Genomic DNA, 19,474 nt, shown 5'->3' on the forward strand with positions numbered 1-19,474 from the left:
GCAGTTTAAAGCATAAATTTTGTCAATTAAATTTTAATTACAGAATAAAAAGAAAAGTCAATAAAAGCATATGAAAGCTGACACGAATTATTCATAAGGATTATCGAATAATGATTTCGATTTTTGTGAATAATTTGGTATTTCTTTTGTTTCGATTAAATATGGATTTATTTGAACCTCTTCTAAAGGTAATGGTTCGGATTTATTAGATACTTCTTCTAATAGACAACTTCTATTATCAATGAAATGTTCATGAATTATTGATTGTGTTTCCTCTCTTTTTTCTTTTTTTTTAAGACATAAAAGAGGAATTGCAATGCTTGATGGTAATGATAGTCTTATTGTTATCAATTAAAATTATCTCCCATCCTATATAATAAAATTTGATTCAATATTACTAAATACTTTATGTTTCTTAATAATTGAGATGCCTAAAATGTTGATAATGTTGTTATAAACTTATTTTCACACGCTCAATCTTATGGGAGTAATAAGAATTGTAATAAAAAAAACATTATAAATCTTTAAAGATTCGTTCATAAACAATATATAAAAAAAATAGTTATTCATAAGGATTCTCGAAATAAGTATTTGATTGTTCTTGCTTTGGATTATATGCTGGTGCTTTATATTCATTAGGATATGGATTGCTGTTCGTTTCTTCTAAAGGTAAATCTTTTTCGGTTTTATCAACAAGGCTTTGATTAATTGGATTTTCAGCTCTGAATTTTCTGTGTCTATAACATAAGTAAGCAGCGACAGCAATGAGACCTGCTCCAACTGCTGCTCCAATAATAATTTCCAAAACAGCACCTTCACTTAGTCCTTCATCACTATCATCATCAGAATAATTATGATCATCTGATTTTTGTTCAACTGGTTCTGATGAATTTATTTCATGATACGAATTATCAAAAATGATAAGAGATCTATGAGTTGAATTATTTCCTTTGATTAAATATGATGTATTATATTTGTCGCCAGCATGATAAAAAAATAAGTAATCGTGTTTAGAATTAGTTATTGTTAGAAAAGGTTTTTCAACAATAATATTAGCTCTATTTATTTTTCCATAGACATCATAAATATCACCATCTTCGAAATGAACTGTTCCATTTGTGAAAGCAGTAACAACACATGTATGAGCTGTGTCCTGAGAAGTGAATTTGTAATTAGACCTTACATTTGTGATAATCGAAGTGCAATCATAATAATTCAAATTAAAAACAACAAAATTACATGGAATAGGTTCGTCACTGGAGGATTCTAATGTAATTGTACCTGTGTGAGCGAAATAAATTGCTGAATATTGTGTATTTCCAAGAATTTCTAAAGATACTTCTGAAGTTCTTGCTTCTCCGGAAATGTTGCGATAATCAGTAAATACTACGTATTGTTCCTTATAAAAATTAAGTTTTGTTTGATTTCTGCCAATTAATAACTTTTGAATTCCGAATATTTTGTATTTTGGCTGGGATCCAAAAGAAATTGATTGGTTGCAAAGATATTCGAGCTTGTCCTTATCATAAGCACTGTATGTATCATAAGAAAAACTTTGTGAAATTTTGATTGTTGCAACTGTATTCGGAGATTTACTTCTGAACAAAATGTATAATGTCGGTGAGAAATAAAGATGGTCTGTTGTGTAATTTATAACTTTGTATTGAAATGTTGGTTGATAATAAGAATAATTAAAATCGTAATCATCCGAAGATGTGCTTATGTTCAATCTAACATCTGTTGGATCTAAGTAAACTGAGCAGTAATTCTTATTGATTTCATATTTTTTATTTGAATAATTGAAAGCTAGATCGTTCGATTCGGATAGAAATTCTATGGAATCGCAGTAATTTGGAAAAGAAACTACACAAAATCTTACTTTATAATTATAATACGTGTTTGTTGATTTAAAATTAAAAGTTGGCTCTGTGATTTTCCATATTTTGCTTGTGCATGATTCATAGTTAATACGCAAGTAATCGCTCATATATGTATCTTGTAGAATAAAATAATAACTAAATGATTTGTTATCTGCAAATGAAAAAGTAATATCTTGACCATATGAACCAATGTCAATTAAATAATCTCCTGTTCTGTTAATTATACCATTGGTGATTGTATAGTAAAACCAGGACATTCACAATGATTTTAATTTGAAAGCGGATCTATTCAGAATGAATTTTGAATATTTTACACAGTCAGATTGTCAAATCATTTTAGTTTATTGGATAATTCTTTTAATGTATTATTTTTAAAATTTTAAAAATAAAATAAAAGTGGATCCAAAATTTTTGTATCAGAATGGGTCAATACTTCATGAATCAGTCCTCAAGAACAAAAATGAAGAAGGTCGTAATTGCCTTATGCATCTAAGCTACTATCCAAAAAAGAGAAATTGGATTAGAAAAGGATTATGAGTGATTGAAATTAATACGTGTGCGAATAACCATGGATTTGTAAAAATTAATGCTTCAGAAATACAACATTTTGCTATTGAGAATTCCTTGTAAAGTCCAAATCTCAAAATACATAATTTTATATTTAGTTTGTTTGATGTTGAAACTATATTACCACCAAGAAGAGACAATATTATCTTAGTAAACATGTTTCAATTAATTTGATGTTCATGGATATAAACTGCGAGTCAAAAGGCGTACCTACCTTCAACTTTTTGAGAGAAGTCATACAATTAATTATATGAGTTTCTCTCAAAAAGTCGATTTCTGCCAGGTACACCTTTTGGACCGCACAAGCTATTTGCTCTAATTCGATATAACAACAAAGGATCATAAAACAGATATAAATATAGGATGAACTGATACGATTTTTTCGGGTCTAACTTCAAAATTTAAGATTTCGAAATTTAATACAAGCTTCAAACCAGAAATTTAAGCATAAATAGAAGCTGATTTGCTACCTATTGCACGTGAAGCTTATTTGAGCTCTAATATTTAATAATTTTCTCTCGCTCTCAGTGAAGGCACCGTTAGCATTAGAAATGTAAACTATTCAAAAATTGATAGGTCCGCCTTTTGATTCGCAGTTTAAAGCATAAATTTTGTCAATTAAATTTTAATTACAGAATAAAAAGAAAAGTCAATAAAAGCATATGAAAGCTGACACGAATTATTCATAAGGATTATCGAATAATGATTTCGATTTTTGTGAATAATTTGGTATTTCTTTTGTTTCGATTAAATATGGATTTATTTGAACCTCTTCTAAAGGTAATGGTTCGGATTTATTAGATACTTCTTCTAATAGACAACTTCTATTATCAATGAAATGTTCATGAATTATTGATTGTGTTTCCTCTCTTTTTTCTTTTTTTTTAAGACATAAAAGAGGAATTGCAATGCTTGATGGTAATGATAGTCTTATTGTTATCAATTAAAATTATCTCCCATCCTATATAATAAAATTTGATTCAATATTACTAAATACTTTATGTTTCTTAATAATTGAGATGCCTAAAATGTTGATAATGTTGTTATAAACTTATTTTCACACGCTCAATCTTATGGGAGTAATAAGAATTGTAATAAAAAAAACATTATAAATCTTTAAAGATTCGTTCATAAACAATATATAAAAAAAATAGTTATTCATAAGGATTCTCGAAATAAGTATTTGATTGTTCTTGCTTTGGATTATATGCTGGTGCTTTATATTCATTAGGATATGGATTGCTGTTCGTTTCTTCTAAAGGTAAATCTTTTTCGGTTTTATCAACAAGGCTTTGATTAATTGGATTTTCAGCTCTGAATTTTCTGTGTCTATAACATAAGTAAGCAGCGACAGCAATGAGACCTGCTCCAACTGCTGCTCCAATAATAATTTCCAAAACAGCACCTTCACTTAGTCCTTCATCACTATCATCATCAGAATAATTATGATCATCTGATTTTTGTTCAACTGGTTCTGATGAATTTATTTCATGATACGAATTATCAAAAATGATAAGAGATCTATGAGTTGAATTATTTCCTTTGATTAAATATGATGTATTATATTTGTCGCCAGCATGATAAAAAAATAAGTAATCGTGTTTAGAATTAGTTATTGTTAGAAAAGGTTTTTCAACAATAATATTAGCTCTATTTATTTTTCCATAGACATCATAAATATCACCATCTTCGAAATGAACTGTTCCATTTGTGAAAGCAGTAACAACACATGTATGAGCTGTGTCCTGAGAAGTGAATTTGTAATTAGACCTTACATTTGTGATAATCGAAGTGCAATCATAATAATTCAAATTAAAAACAACAAAATTACATGGAATAGGTTCGTCACTGGAGGATTCTAATGTAATTGTACCTGTGTGAGCGAAATAAATTGCTGAATATTGTGTATTTCCAAGAATTTCTAAAGATACTTCTGAAGTTCTTGCTTCTCCGGAAATGTTGCGATAATCAGTAAATACTACGTATTGTTCCTTATAAAAATTAAGTTTTGTTTGATTTCTGCCAATTAATAACTTTTGAATTCCGAATATTTTGTATTTTGGCTGGGATCCAAAAGAAATTGATTGGTTGCAAAGATATTCGAGCTTGTCCTTATCATAAGCACTGTATGTATCATAAGAAAAACTTTGTGAAATTTTGATTGTTGCAACTGTATTCGGAGATTTACTTCTGAACAAAATGTATAATGTCGGTGAGAAATAAAGATGGTCTGTTGTGTAATTTATAACTTTGTATTGAAATGTTGGTTGATAATAAGAATAATTAAAATCGTAATCATCCGAAGATGTGCTTATGTTCAATCTAACATCTGTTGGATCTAAGTAAACTGAGCAGTAATTCTTATTGATTTCATATTTTTTATTTGAATAATTGAAAGCTAGATCGTTCGATTCGGATAGAAATTCTATGGAATCGCAGTAATTTGGAAAAGAAACTACACAAAATCTTACTTTATAATTATAATACGTGTTTGTTGATTTAAAATTAAAAGTTGGCTCTGTGATTTTCCATATTTTGCTTGTGCATGATTCATAGTTAATACGCAAGTAATCGCTCATATATGTATCTTGTAGAATAAAATAATAACTAAATGATTTGTTATCTGCAAATGAAAAAGTAATATCTTGACCATATGAACCAATGTCAATTAAATAATCTCCTGTTCTGTTAATTATACCATTGGTGATTGTATAGTAAAACCAGGACATTCACAATGATTTTAATTTGAAAGCGGATCTATTCAGAATGAATTTTGAATATTTTACACAGTCAGATTGTCAAATCATTTTAGTTTATTGGATAATTCTTTTAATGTATTATTTTTAAAATTTTAAAAATAAAATAAAAGTGGATCCAAAATTTTTGTATCAGAATGGGTCAATACTTCATGAATCAGTCCTCAAGAACAAAAATGAAGAAGGTCGTAATTGCCTTATGCATCTAAGCTACTATCCAAAAAAGAGAAATTGGATTAGAAAAGGATTATGAGTGATTGAAATTAATACGTGTGCGAATAACCATGGATTTGTAAAAATTAATGCTTCAGAAATACAACATTTTGCTATTGAGAATTCCTTGTAAAGTCCAAATCTCAAAATACATAATTTTATATTTAGTTTGTTTGATGTTGAAACTATATTACCACCAAGAAGAGACAATATTATCTTAGTAAACATGTTTCAATTAATTTGATGTTCATGGATATAAACTGCGAGTCAAAAGGCGTACCTACCTTCAACTTTTTGAGAGAAGTCATACAATTAATTATATGAGTTTCTCTCAAAAAGTCGATTTCTGCCAGGTACACCTTTTGGACCGCACAAGCTATTTGCTCTAATTCGATATAACAACAAAGGATCATAAAACAGATATAAATATAGGATGAACTGATACGATTTTTTCGGGTCTAACTTCAAAATTTAAGATTTCGAAATTTAATACAAGCTTCAAACCAGAAATTTAAGCATAAATAGAAGCTGATTTGCTACCTATTGCACGTGAAGCTTATTTGAGCTCTAATATTTAATAATTTTCTCTCGCTCTCAGTGAAGGCACCGTTAGCATTAGAAATGTAAACTATTCAAAAATTGATAGGTCCGCCTTTTGATTCGCAGTTTAAAGCATAAATTTTGTCAATTAAATTTTAATTACAGAATAAAAAGAAAAGTCAATAAAAGCATATGAAAGCTGACACGAATTATTCATAAGGATTATCGAATAATGATTTCGATTTTTGTGAATAATTTGGTATTTCTTTTGTTTCGATTAAATATGGATTTATTTGAACCTCTTCTAAAGGTAATGGTTCGGATTTATTAGATACTTCTTCTAATAGACAACTTCTATTATCAATGAAATGTTCATGAATTATTGATTGTGTTTCCTCTCTTTTTCTTTTTTTTAAGACATAAAAGAGGAATTGCAATGCTTGATGGTAATGATAGTCTTATTGTTATCAATTAAAATTATCTCCCATCCTATATAATAAAATTTGATTCAATATTACTAAATACTTTATGTTTCTTAATAATTGAGATGCCTAAAATGTTGATAATGTTGTTATAAACTTATTTTCACACGCTCAATCTTATGGGAGTAATAAGAATTGTAATAAAAAAAACATTATAAATCTTTAAAGATTCGTTCATAAACAATATATAAAAAAAATAGTTATTCATAAGGATTCTCGAAATAAGTATTTGATTGTTCTTGCTTTGGATTATATGCTGGTGCTTTATATTCATTAGGATATGGATTGCTGTTCGTTTCTTCTAAAGGTAAATCTTTTTCGGTTTTATCAACAAGGCTTTGATTAATTGGATTTTCAGCTCTGAATTTTCTGTGTCTATAACATAAGTAAGCAGCGACAGCAATGAGACCTGCTCCAACTGCTGCTCCAATAATAATTTCCAAAACAGCACCTTCACTTAGTCCTTCATCACTATCATCATCAGAATAATTATGATCATCTGATTTTTGTTCAACTGGTTCTGATGAATTTATTTCATGATACGAATTATCAAAAATGATAAGAGATCTATGAGTTGAATTATTTCCTTTGATTAAATATGATGTATTATATTTGTCGCCAGCATGATAAAAAAATAAGTAATCGTGTTTAGAATTAGTTATTGTTAGAAAAGGTTTTTCAACAATAATATTAGCTCTATTTATTTTTCCATAGACATCATAAATATCACCATCTTCGAAATGAACTGTTCCATTTGTGAAAGCAGTAACAACACATGTATGAGCTGTGTCCTGAGAAGTGAATTTGTAATTAGACCTTACATTTGTGATAATCGAAGTGCAATCATAATAATTCAAATTAAAAACAACAAAATTACATGGAATAGGTTCGTCACTGGAGGATTCTAATGTAATTGTACCTGTGTGAGCGAAATAAATTGCTGAATATTGTGTATTTCCAAGAATTTCTAAAGATACTTCTGAAGTTCTTGCTTCTCCGGAAATGTTGCGATAATCAGTAAATACTACGTATTGTTCCTTATAAAAATTAAGTTTTGTTTGATTTCTGCCAATTAATAACTTTTGAATTCCGAATATTTTGTATTTTGGCTGGGATCCAAAAGAAATTGATTGGTTGCAAAGATATTCGAGCTTGTCCTTATCATAAGCACTGTATGTATCATAAGAAAAACTTTGTGAAATTTTGATTGTTGCAACTGTATTCGGAGATTTACTTCTGAACAAAATGTATAATGTCGGTGAGAAATAAAGATGGTCTGTTGTGTAATTTATAACTTTGTATTGAAATGTTGGTTGATAATAAGAATAATTAAAATCGTAATCATCCGAAGATGTGCTTATGTTCAATCTAACATCTGTTGGATCTAAGTAAACTGAGCAGTAATTCTTATTGATTTCATATTTTTTATTTGAATAATTGAAAGCTAGATCGTTCGATTCGGATAGAAATTCTATGGAATCGCAGTAATTTGGAAAAGAAACTACACAAAATCTTACTTTATAATTATAATACGTGTTTGTTGATTTAAAATTAAAAGTTGGCTCTGTGATTTTCCATATTTTGCTTGTGCATGATTCATAGTTAATACGCAAGTAATCGCTCATATATGTATCTTGTAGAATAAAATAATAACTAAATGATTTGTTATCTGCAAATGAAAAAGTAATATCTTGACCATATGAACCAATGTCAATTAAATAATCTCCTGTTCTGTTAATTATACCATTGGTGATTGTATAGTAAAACCAGGACATTCACAATGATTTTAATTTGAAAGCGGATCTATTCAGAATGAATTTTGAATATTTTACACAGTCAGATTGTCAAATCATTTTAGTTTATTGGATAATTCTTTTAATGTATTATTTTTAAAATTTTAAAAATAAAATAAAAGTGGATCCAAAATTTTTGTATCAGAATGGGTCAATACTTCATGAATCAGTCCTCAAGAACAAAAATGAAGAAGGTCGTAATTGCCTTATGCATCTAAGCTACTATCCAAAAAAGAGAAATTGGATTAGAAAAGGATTATGAGTGATTGAAATTAATACGTGTGCGAATAACCATGGATTTGTAAAAATTAATGCTTCAGAAATACAACATTTTGCTATTGAGAATTCCTTGTAAAGTCCAAATCTCAAAATACATAATTTTATATTTAGTTTGTTTGATGTTGAAACTATATTACCACCAAGAAGAGACAATATTATCTTAGTAAACATGTTTCAATTAATTTGATGTTCATGGATATAAACTGCGAGTCAAAAGGCGTACCTACCTTCAACTTTTTGAGAGAAGTCATACAATTAATTATATGAGTTTCTCTCAAAAAGTCGATTTCTGCCAGGTACACCTTTTGGACCGCACAAGCTATTTGCTCTAATTCGATATAACAACAAAGGATCATAAAACAGATATAAATATAGGATGAACTGATACGATTTTTTCGGGTCTAACTTCAAAATTTAAGATTTCGAAATTTAATACAAGCTTCAAACCAGAAATTTAAGCATAAATAGAAGCTGATTTGCTACCTATTGCACGTGAAGCTTATTTGAGCTCTAATATTTAATAATTTTCTCTCGCTCTCAGTGAAGGCACCGTTAGCATTAGAAATGTAAACTATTCAAAAATTGATAGGTCCGCCTTTTGATTCGCAGTTTAAAGCATAAATTTTGTCAATTAAATTTTAATTACAGAATAAAAAGAAAAGTCAATAAAAGCATATGAAAGCTGACACGAATTATTCATAAGGATTATCGAATAATGATTTCGATTTTTGTGAATAATTTGGTATTTCTTTTGTTTCGATTAAATATGGATTTATTTGAACCTCTTCTAAAGGTAATGGTTCGGATTTATTAGATACTTCTTCTAATAGACAACTTCTATTATCAATGAAATGTTCATGAATTATTGATTGTGTTTCCTCTCTTTTTTTTTTTTTTAAGACATAAAAGAGGAATTGCAATGCTTGATGGTAATGATAGTCTTATTGTTATCAATTAAAATTATCTCCCATCCTATATAATAAAATTTGATTCAATATTACTAAATACTTTATGTTTCTTAATAATTGAGATGCCTAAAATGTTGATAATGTTGTTATAAACTTATTTTCACACGCTCAATCTTATGGGAGTAATAAGAATTGTAATAAAAAAAACATTATAAATCTTTAAAGATTCGTTCATAAACAATATATAAAAAAAATAGTTATTCATAAGGATTCTCGAAATAAGTATTTGATTGTTCTTGCTTTGGATTATATGCTGGTGCTTTATATTCATTAGGATATGGATTGCTGTTCGTTTCTTCTAAAGGTAAATCTTTTTCGGTTTTATCAACAAGGCTTTGATTAATTGGATTTTCAGCTCTGAATTTTCTGTGTCTATAACATAAGTAAGCAGCGACAGCAATGAGACCTGCTCCAACTGCTGCTCCAATAATAATTTCCAAAACAGCACCTTCACTTAGTCCTTCATCACTATCATCATCAGAATAATTATGATCATCTGATTTTTGTTCAACTGGTTCTGATGAATTTATTTCATGATACGAATTATCAAAATGATAAGAGATCTATGAGTTGAATTATTTCCTTTGATTAAATATGATGTATTATATTTGTCGCCAGCATGATAAAAAAAATAAGTAATCGTGTTTAGAATTAGTTATTGTTAGAAAAGGTTTTTCAACAATAATATTAGCTCTATTTATTTTTCCATAGACATCATAAATATCACCATCTTCGAAATGAACTGTTCCATTTGTGAAAGCAGTAACAACACATGTATGAGCTGTGTCCTGAGAAGTGAATTTGTAATTAGACCTTACATTTGTGATAATCGAAGTGCAATCATAATAATTCAAATTAAAAACAACAAAATTACATGGAATAGGTTCGTCACTGGAGGATTCTAATGTAATTGTACCTGTGTGAGCGAAATAAATTGCTGAATATTGTGTATTTCCAAGAATTTCTAAAGATACTTCTGAAGTTCTTGCTTCTCCGGAAATGTTGCGATAATCAGTAAATACTACGTATTGTTCCTTATAAAAATTAAGTTTTGTTTGATTTCTGCCAATTAATAACTTTTGAATTCCGAATATTTTGTATTTTGGCTGGGATCCAAAAGAAATTGATTGGTTGCAAAGATATTCGAGCTTGTCCTTATCATAAGCACTGTATGTATCATAAGAAAAACTTTGTGAAATTTTGATTGTTGCAACTGTATTCGGAGATTTACTTCTGAACAAAATGTATAATGTCGGTGAGAAATAAAGGAAACAATAAGAATTACCGAAAAAGTGACAAAACATCAAAAACAGGGAGGGGGTCTCAATTTTTATTACTTATATTATTTTACAATATTTATATAAATACTCTTTATAATATATTTTACTATAAAATTATACCTCAAATTCAAATATTTATAATATTATTTACATAATTATCTCAAAATTATATTTTTATATATTATTTTTCATATGTATAAATCATATAATCTATATCTATGCAAATCTCATCTAAAATTTTTTGAAGCAAACCGCTACCATTTTATAATGGTCCATCTTAAATTCATCATAAATTCTGGTACATGTTAGTACCAGAGTCTTCAAATCTCAAACACTCTGGTACCAACATGTACCAGACGCGAGTTTCCAATGCCCTCGTACGATTTTCTATTAAGATCTTCTTGAATGAGAAGGTCTTCATAGAAACTCGTACGAGGGCTTCTCTTTTAAATACTCTGGTACCTGCTGGTATCGGAGTCGACTTTACAGCCCTTTCCCCAATTTTGAAGCTGGGGAAAGTTTTCAAGCAATGAAAGGGAAGCTCTCGCTATGAGGTGAAAATCTAGAATTTTTACCTCATAGCGAGTAATCCTTTGTTAATTGCTTGAAAACTTTCTTCAAATTATCAAAATTTCGAGGAAAGTTTCCTTGCTTCAAAGTAGAGATGGAGCCCTTTGAGCCACTGCATATAGGTCAGTGACTCAAAATACTCCATCTCTACTAGAAATCGCCAAAATTTGGGTCGCAATCTTTGAAATGCGACGCAAGTTTGGGCAATTTCGCGAGGGACTTGCTCCATTTGGTGCATAGATTCACACTCTATGCACCAGATGGAACAATTCTTTCGCTGACAGCGGGAAACTTTGTCTGAATAGTTTAACATTCAGACAAAGTTTCCCGCTGTCAGAGGGAATGGAAGGGTAAGAGGTATATATTCATAATGTATACCTCTTACTCTTCCATTCCCTCAAGAAAGTTCAAAAACTTGGGTGCAATCAGTTCTGATTGCACCCAAGTTTTTGAACTTTATATAGGGAATTGTTGGCTATGTTGTACTGATCATGAATCAGTACATCATAGCCAACAATTCCTTCGCAAACAGTGGGAAACTTTGTCTGAATAGTTTAACATTCAGACAAAGTTTCCCGCTGTCAGGGAGGGAATTAGAGGGTGGGAGATATATAGATAGACTATAAATCTCTCACCCTTTAATTCCCTCAAGAAAGTTCAAAAACTTGGGTGCAATCAGAACTGATTGCACCAAAGTTTTTGAATTTTGATAAGGAATTGTTGGCTATGATGTGGATAGCCGCTGCCAGACCAAATGAATTAACCGTTGTGAATAACGTTTCTGAATCTTTATTTAAAAAGATAAAATATCACGATTTTGGCTGCGTTAAAAATCAAAGAATTGATGTTTTTGTCAAAAATCTTTTAGAAGAAGTTGCACCCAATTACTTTTATCGTATTAAAAACGATTTACTTCAAACAGGTTTTATTCCTTCAATTAGAATTCGCGAGCCTCGATTGACAGATTATAAAACAAAATTGAAAAGAGAAGTTCAATCACGTTTATACCAAGTATTAAATTTTGTTCAGAATCAAGAAGCCAATTTGAATCCATTAAGATTTTTATTGGAAAATGCTGAAGAAAAACTTTCTCAAATAAATGAGAAGATACAAAATTCAATTACATATTTAAGATCGTTTGAAATTCCAAATGAATTGTTAGATACGTATATGTTAGAAATTAATGAATTTTGTTATAATTCTCCAGATTATATTTTAGAACATTTCGAAGAATTTTTGGAGGATTTCAAAGAAAAGAATAATTTAATAGACTAAAAAATTTATTATTTTTATTTATTGTGAATTTTAAATTGTCACTTTTTAACTGTTACTCCCTATTGAAAGTGTCACTTTTTGGGTGTCACTTTTTCGGAAATTCTTATATACTCTAAGAAAAACTTTGTGAAATTTTGATTGTTGCAACTGTATTCGGAGATTTACTTCTGAACAAAATGTATAATGTCGGTGAGAAATAAAGATGGTCTGTTGTGTAATTTATAACTTTGTATTGAAATGTTGGTTGATAATAAGAATAATTAAAATCGTAATCATCCGAAGATGTGCTTATGTTCAATCTAACATCTGTTGGATCTAAGTAAACTGAGCAGTAATTCTTATTGATTTCATATTTTTTATTTGAATAATTGAAAGCTAGATCGTTCGATTCGGATAGAAATTCTATGGAATCGCAGTAATTTGGAAAAGAAACTACACAAAATCTTACTTTATAATTATAATACGTGTTTGTTGATTTAAAATTAAAAGTTGGCTCTGTGATTTTCCATATTTTGCTTGTGCATGATTCATAGTTAATACGCAAGTAATCGCTCATATATGTATCTTGTAGAATAAAATAATAACTAAATGATTTGTTATCTGCAAATGAAAAAGTAATATCTTGACCATATGAACCAATGTCAATTAAATAATCTCCTGTTCTGTTAATTATACCATTGGTGATTGTATAGTAAAACCAGGACATTCACAATGATTTTAATTTGAAAGCGGATCTATTCAGAATGAATTTTGAATATTTTACACAGTCAGATTGTCAAATCATTTTAGTTTATTGGATAATCCTTTTAATGTATTATTTTTAAAATTTTAAAAATAAAATAAAAGTGGATCCAAAATTTTTGTATCAGAATGGGTCAATATTTCATGAATCAGTCCTCAAGAACAAAAATGAAGAAGGTCGTAATTGCCTTATGCATCTAAGCTACTATCCAAAAAAGAGAAATTGGATTAGAAAAGGATTATGAGTGATTGAAATTAATACGTGTGCGAATAACCATGGATTTGTAAAAATTAATGCTTCAGAAATACAACATTTTGCTATTGAGAATTCCTTGTAAAGTCCAAATCTCAAAATACATAATTTTATATTTAGTTTGTTTGATGTTGAAACTATATTACCACCAAGAAGAGACAATATTATCTTAGTAAACATGTTTCAATTAATTTGATGTTCTTGGATATAAACTGCGAGTCAAAAGGCGTACCTACCTTCAACTTTTTGAGAGAAGTCATACAATTAATTATATGAGTTTCTCTCAAAAAGTCGATTTCTGCCAGGTACACCTTTTGGACCGCACAAGCTATTTGCTCTAATTCGATATAACAACAAAGGATCATAAAACAGATATAAATATAGGATGAACTGATACGATTTTTTCGGGTCTAACTTCAAAATTTAAGATTTCGAAATTTAATACAAGCTTCAAACCAGAAATTTAAGCATAAATAGAAGTTGATTTGCTACCTATTGCACGTGAAGCTTATTTGAGCTCTAATATTTAATAATTTTCTCTCGCTCTCAGTGAAGGCACCGTTAGCATTAGAAATGTAAACTATTCAAAAATTGATAGGTCCGCCTTTTGATTCGCAGTTTAAAGCATAAATTTTGTCAATTAAATTTTAATTACAGAATAAAAAGAAAAGTCAATAAAAGCATATGAAAGCTGACACGAATTATTCATAAGGATTATCGAATAATGATTTCGATTTTTGTGAATAATTTGGTATTTCTTTTGTTTCGATTAAATATGGATTTATTTGAACCTCTTCTAAAGGTAATGGTTCGGATTTATTAGATACTTCTTCTAATAGACAACTTCTATTATCAATGAAATGTTCATGAATTATTGATTGTGTTTCCTCTCTTTTTTCTTTTTTTTTAAGACATAAAAGAGGAATTGCAATGCTTGATGGTAATGATAGTCTTATTGTTATCAATTAAAATTATCTCCCATCCTATATAATAAAATTTGATTCAATATTACTAAATACTTTATGTTTCTTAATAATTGAGATGCCTAAAATGTTGATAATGTTGTTATAAACTTATTTTCACACGCTCAATCTTATGGGAGTAATAAGAATTGTAATAAAAAAAACATTATAAATCTTTAAAGATTCGTTCATAAACAATATATAAAAAAATAGTTATTCATAAGGATTCTCGAAATAAGTATTTGATTGTTCTTGCTTTGGATTATATGCTGGTGCTTTATATTCATTAGGATATGGATTGCTGTTCGTTTCTTCTAAAGGTAAATCTTTTTCGGTTTTATCAACAAGGCTTTGATTAATTGGATTTTCAGCTCTGAATTTTCTGTGTCTATAACATAAGTAAGCAGCGACAGCAATGAGACCTGCTCCAACTGCTGCTCCAATAATAATTTCCAAAACAGCACCTTCACTTAGTCCTTCATCACTATTGTAATAAACAGAAATTCATCAAAAGTGACAGCTCTCAATTTTTTGACATTTGTAAATTCTAAATTGAATGAGAAAAATGAAATAATACTAAGCATAATACAATATTCTAGATTTAATTATAATTAGGAAAAAGTTAGTTTTGAGAGTACTTTTCATAGGCATATAGAATGAAATCTTCTGAAAAATAATATCACATAAACTCATATATTTTCTAATATATAACTATTTTATATAAAAATCAAATTCAATGATCTTAAAAGCGAAGGATAAACCTCAAAATTTACGAATATAATGAGTGGGAATATAATGCTTATCTATCATAAAACCATATGAAATATCAATTTTTGCTTTACGCCTAATTTTTGACGACAATTAGCAAAAATGTTAAATGTTAACACTCAGTCCATTTGAATATGAAAAATAAAATTGACTTTGATTAAATGTTTTTATTTATCATGCAATTCTTCTTGCGACCAAAGATTTGAATAAAATTTCAAAAAATAAGATAGCTGAAAAAATAATATACGGTAGTGTTTACTAATAGATGAATAGTATATAAATTCTATTAAAATGGATTTCATCCAAAAAAATATATAAAATTTGATCATAAATAAAATCGTTTTAAATTACTTCTTCATTTAAATTATAACAATTATTTTTGGTTTTATATTTTTTTGGATCAAATCCATTTTAATAGAATTTATATACTATTCATCTATTAGTAAACACTACCGTATATTATTTTTTCAGCTATCTTATTTTTTGAAATTTTATTCAAATCTTTGGTCGCAAGAAGAATTGCATGATAAATAAAAACATTTAATCAAAGTCAATTTTATTTTTCATATTCAAATGGACTGAGTGTTAACATTTAACATTTTTTGCTAATTGTCGTCAAAAATTAGGCGTAAAGCAAAAATTGATATTTCATATGGTTTTATGATAGATAAGCATTATATTCCCACTCATTATATTCGTAAATTTTGAGGTTTATCCTTCGCTTTTAAGATCATTGAATTTGATTTTTATATAAAATAGTTATATATTAGAAAATAATATGAGTTTATGTGATATTATTTTTCAGAAGATTTTGTGTTCTTCTTCAAAATTTTATTTTTTTATTAAAAAGAATCTTTACAAAATATACATTTACTTTAATTAATATTTAAAAACGTGCTCTATCAAAAGTTCCAAAAATTCAATATTTTAGCTTTTCTGAGGTGTCACTTTTGATGAATTTCTGTTTACAACACTATCATCATCAGAATAATTATGATCATCTGATTTTTGTTCAACTGGTTCTGATGAATTTATTTCATGATACGAATTATCAAAAATGATAAGAGATCTATGAGTTGAATTATTTCCTTTGATTAAATATGATGTATTATATTTGTCGCCAGCATGATAAAAAAATAAGTAATCGTGTTTAGAATTAGTTATTGTTAGAAAAGGTTTTTCAACAATAATATTAGCTCTATTTATTTTTCCATAGACATCATAAATATCACCATCTTCGAAATGAACTGTTCCATTTGTGAAAGCAGTAACAACACATGTATGAGCTGTGTCCTGAGAAGTGAATTTGTAATTAGACCTTACATTTGTGATAATCGAAGTGCAATCATAATAATTCAAATTAAAAACAACAAAATTACATGGAATAGGTTCGTCACTGGAGGATTCTAATGTAATTGTACCTGTGTGAGCGAAATAAATTGCTGAATATTGTGTATTTCCAAGAATTTCTAAAGATACTTCTGAAGTTCTTGCTTCTCCGGAAATGTTGCGATAATCAGTAAATACTACGTATTGTTCCTTATAAAAATTAAGTTTTGTTTGATTTCTGCCAATTAATAACTTTTGAATTCCGAATATTTTGTATTTTGGCTGGGATCCAAAAGAAATTGATTGGTTGCAAAGATATTCGAGCTTGTCCTTATCATAAGCACTGTATGTATCATAAGAAAAACTTTGTGAAATTTTGATTGTTGCAACTGTATTCGGAGATTTACTTCTGAACAAAATGTATAATGTCGGTGAGAAATAAAGGAAACAATAAGAATTACCGAAAAAGTGACAAAACATCAAAAACAGGGAGGGGGTCTCAATTTTTATTACTTATATTATTTTACAATATTTATATAAATACTCTTTATAATATATTTTACTATAAAATTATACCTCAAATTCAAATATTTATAATATTATTTACATAATTATCTCAAAATTATATTTTTATATATTATTTTTCATATGTATAAATCATATAATCTATATCTATGCAAATCTCATCTAAAATTTTTTGAAGCAAACCGCTACCATTTTATAATGGTCCATCTTAAATTCATCATAAATTCTGGTACATGTTAGTACCAGAGTCTTCAAATCTCAAACACTCTGGTACCAACATGTACCAGACGCGAGTTTCCAATGCCCTCGTACGATTTTCTATTAAGATCTTCTTGAATGAGAAGGTCTTCATAGAAACTCGTACGAGGGCTTCTCTTTTAAATACTCTGGTACCTGCTGGTATCGGAGTCGACTTTACAGCCCTTTCCCCAATTTTGAAGCTGGGGAAAGTTTTCAAGCAATGAAAGGGAAGCTCTCGCTATGAGGTGAAAATCTAGAATTTTTACCTCATAGCGAGTAATCCTTTGTTAATTGCTTGAAAACTTTCTTCAAATTATCAAAATTTCGAGGAAAGTTTCCTTGCTTCAAAGTAGAGATGGAGCCCTTTGAGCCACTGCATATAGGTCAGTGACTCAAAATACTCCATCTCTACTAGAAATCGCCAAAATTTGGGTCGCAATCTTTGAAATGCGACGCAAGTTTGGGCAATTTCGCGAGGGACTTGCTCCATTTGGTGCATAGATTCACACTCTATGCACCAGATGGAACAATTCTTTCGCTGACAGCGGGAAACTTTGTCTGAATAGTTTAACATTCAGACAAAGTTTCCCGCTGTCAGAGAGGGAATGGAAGGGTAAGAGGTATATATTCATAATGTATACCTCTTACTCTTCCATTCCCTCAAGAAAGTTCAAAAACTTGGGTGCAATCAGTTCTGATTGCACCCAAGTTTTTGAACTTTATATAGGGAATTGTTGGCTATGTTGTACTGATCATGAATCAGTACATCATAGCCAACAATTCCTTCGCAAACAGTGGGAAACTTTGTCTGAATAGTTTAACATTCAGACAAAGTTTCCCGCTGTCAGGGAGGGAATTAGAGGGTGGGAGATATATAGATAGACTATAAATCTCTCACCCTTTAATTCCCTCAAGAAAGTTCAAAAACTTGGGTGCAATCAGAACTGATTGCACCAAAGTTTTTGAATTTTGTATAAGGAATTGTTGGCTATGATGTGGATAGCCGCTGCCAGACCAAATGAATTAACCGTTGTGAATAACGTTTCTGAATCTTTATTTAAAAAGATAAAATATCACGATTTTGGCTGCGTTAAAAATCAAAGAATTGATGTTTTTGTCAAAAATCTTTTAGAAGAAGTTGCACCCAATTACTTTTATCGTATTAAAAACGATTTACTTCAAACAGGTTTTATTCCTTCAATTAGAATTCGCGAGCCTCGATTGACAGATTATAAAACAAAATTGAAAAGAGAAGTTCAATCACGTTTATACCAAGTATTAAATTTTGTTCAGAATCAAGAAGCCAATTTGAATCCATTAAGATTTTTATTGGAAAATGCTGAAGAAAAACTTTCTCAAATAAATGAGAAGATACAAAATTCAATTACATATTTAAGATCGTTTGAAATTCCAAATGAATTGTTAGATACGTATATGTTAGAAATTAATGAATTTTGTTATAATTCTCCAGATTATATTTTAGAACATTTCGAAGAATTTTTGGAGGATTTCAAAGAAAAGAATAATTTAATAGACTAAAAAATTTATTATTTTTATTTATTGTGAATTTTAAATTGTCACTTTTTAACTGTTACTCCCTATTGAAAGTGTCACTTTTTGGGTGTCACTTTTTCGGAAATTCTTATATACTCTAAGAAAAACTTTGTGAAATTTTGATTGTTGCAACTGTATTCGGAGATTTACTTCTGAACAAAATGTATAATGTCGGTGAGAAATAAAGATGGTCTGTTGTGTAATTTATAACTTTGTATTGAAATGTTGGTTGATAATAAGAATAATTAAAATCGTAATCATCCGAAGATGTGCTTATGTTCAATCTAACATCTGTTGGATCTAAGTAAACTGAGCAGTAATTCTTATTGATTTCATATTTTTTATTTGAATAATTGAAAGCTAGATCGTTCGATTCGGATAGAAATTCTATGGAATCGCAGTAATTTGGAAAAGAAACTACACAAAATCTTACTTTATAATTATAATACGTGTTTGTTGATTTAAAATTAAAAGTTGGCTCTGTGATTTTCCATATTTT

At 28.8% G+C, this 19,474-nt stretch overlaps 3 protein-coding genes across 3 annotated transcripts, besides 4 other annotated features; all 3 read right to left on the reverse strand.

The window, feature by feature from the left end:
• Positions 1–562: 562 nt before the first annotated feature.
• On the reverse strand, positions 563–1,219 carry TVAGG3_0466520 (uncharacterized protein; the record flags this gene model as incomplete). Its single annotated transcript, XM_051235296.1, has 1 exon — positions 563–1,219. The coding sequence occupies one exon, from the start codon at positions 1,217–1,219 to the stop codon at positions 563–565; it is 657 nt and encodes a 218-aa protein (XP_051093120.1).
• Positions 1,220–3,601: 2,382 nt separating this feature from the next.
• TVAGG3_0466530 (uncharacterized protein) lies at positions 3,602–4,258 on the reverse strand (the record flags this gene model as incomplete). Its single annotated transcript, XM_051235297.1, has 1 exon — positions 3,602–4,258. One exon carries the CDS (start codon positions 4,256–4,258, stop codon positions 3,602–3,604), a length of 657 nt encoding a protein of 218 aa, XP_051093121.1.
• A 2,380-nt stretch (positions 4,259–6,638) lies between these two features.
• Positions 6,639–7,295, reverse strand: TVAGG3_0466540 (uncharacterized protein; the record flags this gene model as incomplete). The annotated part of the gene is made up of 1 exon (XM_051235298.1): positions 6,639–7,295. One exon carries the CDS (start codon positions 7,293–7,295, stop codon positions 6,639–6,641), a length of 657 nt encoding a protein of 218 aa, XP_051093122.1.
• A 3,451-nt stretch (positions 7,296–10,746) lies between these two features.
• Positions 10,747–12,716: a mobile genetic element.
• Positions 12,717–15,049: 2,333 nt separating this feature from the next.
• Positions 15,050–15,086: a mobile genetic element.
• A 1,176-nt stretch (positions 15,087–16,262) lies between these two features.
• Positions 16,263–16,300: a mobile genetic element.
• Positions 16,301–17,100: 800 nt separating this feature from the next.
• Positions 17,101–19,073: a mobile genetic element.
• Positions 19,074–19,474: the final 401 nt, after the last annotated feature.

Source organism: Trichomonas vaginalis, chromosome II (genome assembly GCF_026262505.1).
Source record: "Trichomonas vaginalis G3 chromosome II, whole genome shotgun sequence".
In the NCBI taxonomy this organism is placed as follows: domain Eukaryota; phylum Parabasalia; order Trichomonadida; family Trichomonadidae; genus Trichomonas; species Trichomonas vaginalis.